This window comes from Muscardinus avellanarius (assembly GCF_963383645.1).
Source record: "Muscardinus avellanarius genome assembly, chromosome: 12".
Classification (NCBI taxonomy): Eukaryota; Metazoa; Chordata; class Mammalia; order Rodentia; family Gliridae; genus Muscardinus; species Muscardinus avellanarius.
In genome coordinates this window covers 92643447-92649784 of record NC_137798.1, presented here as the reverse complement: position 1 = coordinate 92649784, position 6338 = coordinate 92643447, and the positions used below count along the sequence as shown (strand labels likewise).

The 6338-nt window shown below is 39.3% G+C and overlaps 1 protein-coding gene across 5 annotated transcripts in view; it reads right to left on the bottom strand.

Moving 5' to 3' along the window:
* Positions 1 to 1496: 1496 nt before the first annotated feature.
* Positions 1497 to 6338, bottom strand: part of TTC8 (tetratricopeptide repeat domain 8) — a gene marked incomplete at its 5' end in the record, with an annotated part of 59241 nt that continues 54399 nt past the window's right edge. For 3 of the 5 annotated variants that reach the window (XM_080706985.1, XM_080706986.1, XM_080706988.1), the window contains 4 exons: positions 1497 to 1660; positions 3808 to 3891; positions 5500 to 5622; positions 5924 to 6098. In XM_080706985.1, coding sequence (XP_080563111.1) covers positions 1544 to 1660; positions 3808 to 3891; positions 5500 to 5622; positions 5924 to 6098 — 499 coding nt within the window. In that variant the 3' untranslated portion in view covers positions 1497 to 1543. The remainder of the gene's footprint in view (positions 1661 to 3807; positions 3892 to 5499; positions 5623 to 5923; positions 6099 to 6338) is intronic. The other 2 variants (XM_080706987.1, XM_080706989.1) reach the window with 1 other exon arrangement.

The window sequence follows — 6338 nt, the reverse complement described above, 5'->3', positions numbered from 1 at the left end:
CACAGTCAATTGATTTCGCTAAAGGTGCCAATATCATTCAATAGGGAAAGAATTTAGCAAATTCAACAAATGGTACTGGGACAACTAGATATTCACATGCAAAAGAAGAAAGTTGGTTGCCTACCTCCCACCATACATGAAACCCAACTCCAAATGGACCAAACTCTCCAAATGTAAGAGCTCAAACTATAATATCCATAGGAGAAAATGTAGAAGAAATTATCTGTGACCTTGTGTTAGGCAAAGCCTTAGATATGATAGCAAAAAAGGAATTGGATTTCAACACGACACACACAAAAAAAGACTGGGAATAAAACACCATATGACCCAGCTATACCACTCCTGGGAATATTTCCAAAGGAACTGCAATTAGAGCACTCTAGTGATACATGCATATCCATGTTCATAGCAGCACAACGCACAATAGCCAAGCCAGGGAACCAGCCCATTTTCCATTAACAGATGAATGGATGACGAAAGCATGGTATGTACACACGATGGAATTGTACTCGGTCATAAGCAACAAAGCTATGCCATTTGCAGGAAAATGAATGGAATTAGAGCATGTTATGCTAAGTGAGATTATCCAGTCACAGAAAGTAAAGGATCATATGTTCTCTCTTATATGTGCAAGGGAGAGAATAATTGGGAAACAAGAGGGACTTCAGATAAATGAGGAGAGAATCCAGAAGAAGAGTGAAAGTGGGCTGGGGGAGGGAGGTAAAAAGGAGAACTGATGAAGGAAACAGCCTAAATAATGCTATGTTCAAATATGAAATTTTTTTGTTTTTGTTTTGTTTTGTTTTTGGCGGGTCGCTGACCACAGGTGGGACTTCTGGCCTGTGATCTTATTTCCAATCCCAATATTCTTATCTTAATAATATCACATACATAGCTTCTCAAGGAAAAGAATCGGTGGCACATCATTTAAAGTAACATTAAAATAGTGACTTGATTTGTAAGACAACTGGACTTGGGAAAAATTTGAATCATCTGAAGTGAATAAAATAAAAACTCGTGAAACATGACAAAATGATTCCATTTGACATACCTGTTTATTTTAAAGCACAATATATAACCACATGGTATTTATTAAAAAAGTAGCTTGAAATACAATTTTTAAGTTCTAAATAAAGTCTCTACTTAGGAAAAATACACAAAGTATCTGCCCTGACAGTAAAGTTTTAAAGGCAAGTTTCAGACCTATTAAGCTATATGTATATGATGGCTAATGCTTAAGGGCTTTAAAAATGTACATTTCTGAAACTTTGGAGATATTCATTAAAATGTTTGGTATTATAAACAATCATGTACTTCACAATGTGAGAGGTTCCATGATTTACTCAGAAATTCTGAAATCCTGTCTTGGAACTCTATTATTATAAAGTTTTCAGTACACATTCTGGTTTAAACTCCACAGGTCTGGGTAACATATTTTACACTAGACACACACACACACACACACACACACACACACACACACACACACCCGACATGTTCCTTTGTGCAATGTCCCTTCACAAGAATAAGTTTGATTGAGGGATCAGAGCATAGCAAAATGCTGCTTTAATTGTTTAATTAAGTGTTGTGTATCTACATGATCAGGAAACGCCTCTTCAGACTTCTGAGCCGCAATGTAACTTCTCTGTAGATCTCCAATCTGTAAGCAGTACCAGAGTAAGAACCGAATGAGACCAGGAAAAAAATAAAGTAAAAAAAAAAAAAGACATACTGTATGTAGGTTTAAAAGACTAAAGGCTCTTGAAGGGAAACTGCTCAATTATGCTACTTAAATTTTAGAATTCTCTCACCTAGATTATAATTTCATCTTGAAAAATATGAGAAAAGTAAAATAATTATATAAATAATGTATGCTCTACTACAGCTATCTACTAGTAAATTCAGAAACCCGTTTTCTTTCCCTGTAAATATAAAATGGCATTTGCATGCCTAAACAGCTGGCTTTATTTATACAGCTTAAGAAATTTGCAATGTACCACAAAGACATATTTTGATTAGAGTATTATCTTTTAGGAAGGAAATTCAAGCAAAAACTATTATATTTGTTATATAATAAATAATATGCCCTGAGAAGTCTTAGATGGTGCTAATATAATAATGTTGGGAGGTCATTCAGTTTTAAAAAATGTATAAAGGCTGTCTCTCATTTTCAATAAACTCTGTGCTAAAGTCAAGTCCCAAAGAAAAACAAACATGCTATCTGAATCTGTCTGAATGTATCTTGATTCATGTATGCACTTCTAAAACAACAGCTTTTTAGTATGTGTACACAAAACATCTAGATAATTCAACTCTGGTGGGTTTATCTTTTTGGTAATATATAAATGTATTAACATAAATTATTTCCTTTTAAAAATCAGAACATTCTTTGCAAACAGTACTTTTCTCTTATTAAAGTTTAATCTTTTGCTTAAAGAAATACCTCATTTGAGCTATGAATTATTAAAATGTGCTGATCATCCTGAAAAAAAACCATCAAGCTCCCTTGGCTTAAGGTACAAAGAAACAGCAAAGTGTGGGGAAACACATGGGCTTCAGTGGGGCTGCCTGCCGCTCCTGGCCGCCCTAGGGGCGTCTTTAACCTCTAGGAGCCTCAGGTTGCAATTAGAACACAGGGTCATGAGGAAGCTAGAGGCTTTCGTCTGTTCTACCCATTGCTACATCCTCTGTGCCCATCACAGGACCAGGTCTATAGCAGAAGCTCAATAAATAAAGCATCAACGATATCTGAAAACAACTAAGGGAAACATACATATCAGGGACTTGGGGAGAAAGAGATATTTTTTGGGGGGTGCAGGTCTGGGGTTGGAATCCAGGGGCATTCTACTTCCGAACTACACCCCCTGCCCTATTTTTTATTCTTTATTTTGAAACAGGATCTCACTGAGTTGCAGAGGGCCTCACTAAGTAGCTGAGGCTGTCCGCGACTGTGATCCTCCAGTCTCAGCCTCCCAAATGCTGGGATGACAAGCGTGCGCCACCACGCCCGGCTAGAGAAGATGTTTGAAGCCCCAAGATGGAGGCTGGTACTTATCAAACACACACAAAAAAGGTCGATGTATGAATGGCGGCGTATCCTATTTTCAAAACTGAGATGAGAGTGTACACAGCTTCATATTCATGCTATAAAAAGCAACGTATTTTCGTCATCGATCAATAGAGACTCCTATGTCACAAACGTCAGCTGTCTCCTGACCCTCAAGGCAGATCTGCCCGTGTTCAAGGGAGTCTCCAAGTAAGAGCTGGTTACAGATGCCTTTGTTTGTCTTCTTCTTATTAAGAATGGCACAATTTCTTTTAGCTTTGGGGTATTAACTGTTTTGCAAAACAGTATTAACAGCTGGATTCCCCCCACACTGTTCATAACTAAAATAGCTTTCACTAACATCTCAGAGTTTACATCAATCACACCAGGGAATTGGTGGCAATATGATTTGCAAGTAAATACAGGATTTCCTTGCTGTAACAGCCCATTACAAATCCTTCCCAAATGAGGAATTACTTAATGAGTATTTCTTCAATGGCTAAATGTCATATTTTAAGACTTAAAAGATTTCTTCTGTATTTTATAATGGTGTTTAGTCAATATCGAAGGATAAATTAAAGTTCATGAAGTAGAGTAAAGGTGTTTGTACACGTAAAGAGTTTAAAGAATCATTTCTTTCAGGTAAAAAAATCAATTTTCTGTTCAGGAACATAAGGTTAGAATTTCCTTATTTATCTGCATTTTTTTAAAACAAGAAGGAACAAGCAATAGAGCAGTTGATAAATTAATAAACAGAATACCTTATCAGATAGTGTTGCAAAATTAAAATGTGGTTCATACAAATGGGGAGCTAAAGATGATGCAGTTTGTAATAATGCTCTTGCCTGTTTAAGAAAAGAGGAAGAAGAATCAGAGACATAAAAGCATGTAGCGATATAACATCTGTGATTCCTTTTGGTACAGAATTCTTTATGTAGGATAAGACCTTAATACACACGATGTAATATATACAAATGGCTTTCCTCATGAAATACAAGAACTTTTATTGAAATACAATTGACTACTAATATCTTTCCAAAATTGTGTTAACAATAAACATTTCAAAAGAGAAAATAAGAAAACTGAAAATTTCCAGAGAAAATAAAACAAGAGGGAAAGAAAATCACCAATCACAGAAAGTACTTGCTTCATATTAAAATGGGCCAAGTTCTACAACAAAATGTGTCCATTTTAGATTAATGTTTATAAAGTAGGAATTCACCTCATTTATTTTGTGAGAATTTATTAAATAAAACTTATGTTTCAGCTGGGCATGGTGCCCCGCATGCCTGTAATCCCAGTAATCCCAGCGCTTGGGAGGCTTAGACAGGAGGATCGCACAGGTTCGAAGCCAGCCTCGGCTACTTAGTGAGGCTCTCAGCAACTTAGTGAGACCCTGTTTCCAAATAAAATTTAAAGTAGGTCTGGGAGTGTAGCCCAGAGGTAGAAAAAAAAAAAAGCCCCTAGATTCCACTCCCAGTACCACACACACACACAAAAAAAATCTCATGTTTCTACCCTTGCCTTGCTAAGAGGTTATCATTGTTCTCTGATGACCAGGTTCACATCCCAGTATACTGTTCACCATGTCTGTGACCTTGGGGAAAGTTACTTACTGTCAAGTTTCCACAACTTCATTTCTGAAGTGGCAGGTGTGGTGCTATTTATCTTTAATTTCCATTGGTATTCAGAAGCATATTTAGCATTGTAAACTTCTGCTATACATTCATTAAGCATCTACCGTGCATTCAACACCACGCTCTGACTAAGCCACGTGCTTTCCATGCACTATGCAATCCTCACCAAATGCCTCGAGGTAGGAGCTATGATTACGCTGTGTATAGATCACCCATTATTCCACAGCTGTTGGCTGGGCGTTCCCCTGGGCCAGGGACTGCCCTTGATGTGCGAAGAAGAGACCCCTGCTTTCCTGAAGCTGACGTTCTACTTCCTACACAAAAGCAGGACAGTATCGGGTGGAATGAGAAGTCCTACGGAAGATAGAAAGTCCCGGGATGTGCTAGCTCCCGCGGGCTCCTCCAGACTGGGGTTGAGGTGACGTTTAAGACCTGAGTGACGAGAAACCTGTCACTGCAAGATGTGAGGGAAGAACAGCCCGAGCCCTAAAGGAAGCCTGAGAGCCGCGGGTCTGCGGGACGCGGGAAAGCAGGCAGGCCCAACGGGAAAGCAGGCAGGCCCAAGGACAGGGTGGTGATGGGCGGAGGTCAACGCACAGGGCTGCGCAGGCCGGGGCTGGAGGGCAGGCTTGATTCCAAAGTCAAGGAGAAGGCTAGAGGATTGAAGCAATGCAGCCATAAAATAATCTTGTTTTTTTTGCCCAAGGTCATACATGGAATGTATGACAGAGCTGGGATTCAAACCCAGGCCTGTCCGACTTTAGAAGTCACTTAAAGTGATAACACATAACGGGTGGCCACCAGCAGGCCCCTGACCTGTTCGACGTGGCCCCTGCGCAGCTCCAGCACAGCCAGGTTGTTGTAGGCCTCTGCGTGGTTGTTGTTGTTGACCAGGGCCAGGCGGAAGCACTGGTGGGCCAAGTTCATGTCACCTATTCCCTGGAGAGAAAAGCGCCACCTGCACACATCAGCCTATACACTTCCTCCTGCCATCCCCTCCCTTCCTTCTTCATACAAGCCTTTCCCATGACCGAGAAAAGGCAACAAGTACTGAGCACAGGAGGCCAGTGCTGATTGTGTGTACGAGGACTTATCTTGGGGCTATAAAAGGAGCTCTGACTCCTAGAAATCTCTAAATATTTACATAAGACCAGTGCTAGATCTAAAATACCTGGCAATTTCTTCAAATTAACTTATGGCTGCCTTTTTATTACAGAAATGATATCTAAAAATAACATACCACAGCTACATGCCCTAAGTTGTACCAGACGTCAGCTGTCTCTTCTTCGTTCTCGGCCAGAGAAAGGGCACGTTCAAAAGAGGTCAGAGTCATATCATACTGCTGGGCATAGAAGCAACACAGCCCCAGATTGTTAAAAAGCTGGCAGTTATAGACGCCCATCTGCAGGAGTCGCCTTTTCAAACAAGAGCACAAATTTTGGTGTCAGACCAACTTCATAAATGTTAAGAATTTTTCTTATACAAAGTTCAAAATGAAATTCTTCTAATTCTTAGCACCCCCAAAGAATTAAAAATTCAAACATCATTATGAGAAAACATTTAAAGCAAACACAAAACCACATTTTTTATAATGGTATAGGTCATGGGAAACATGTTCAGGGAGAGACAAGGTCAGAAACAACTTCTTTATGTTT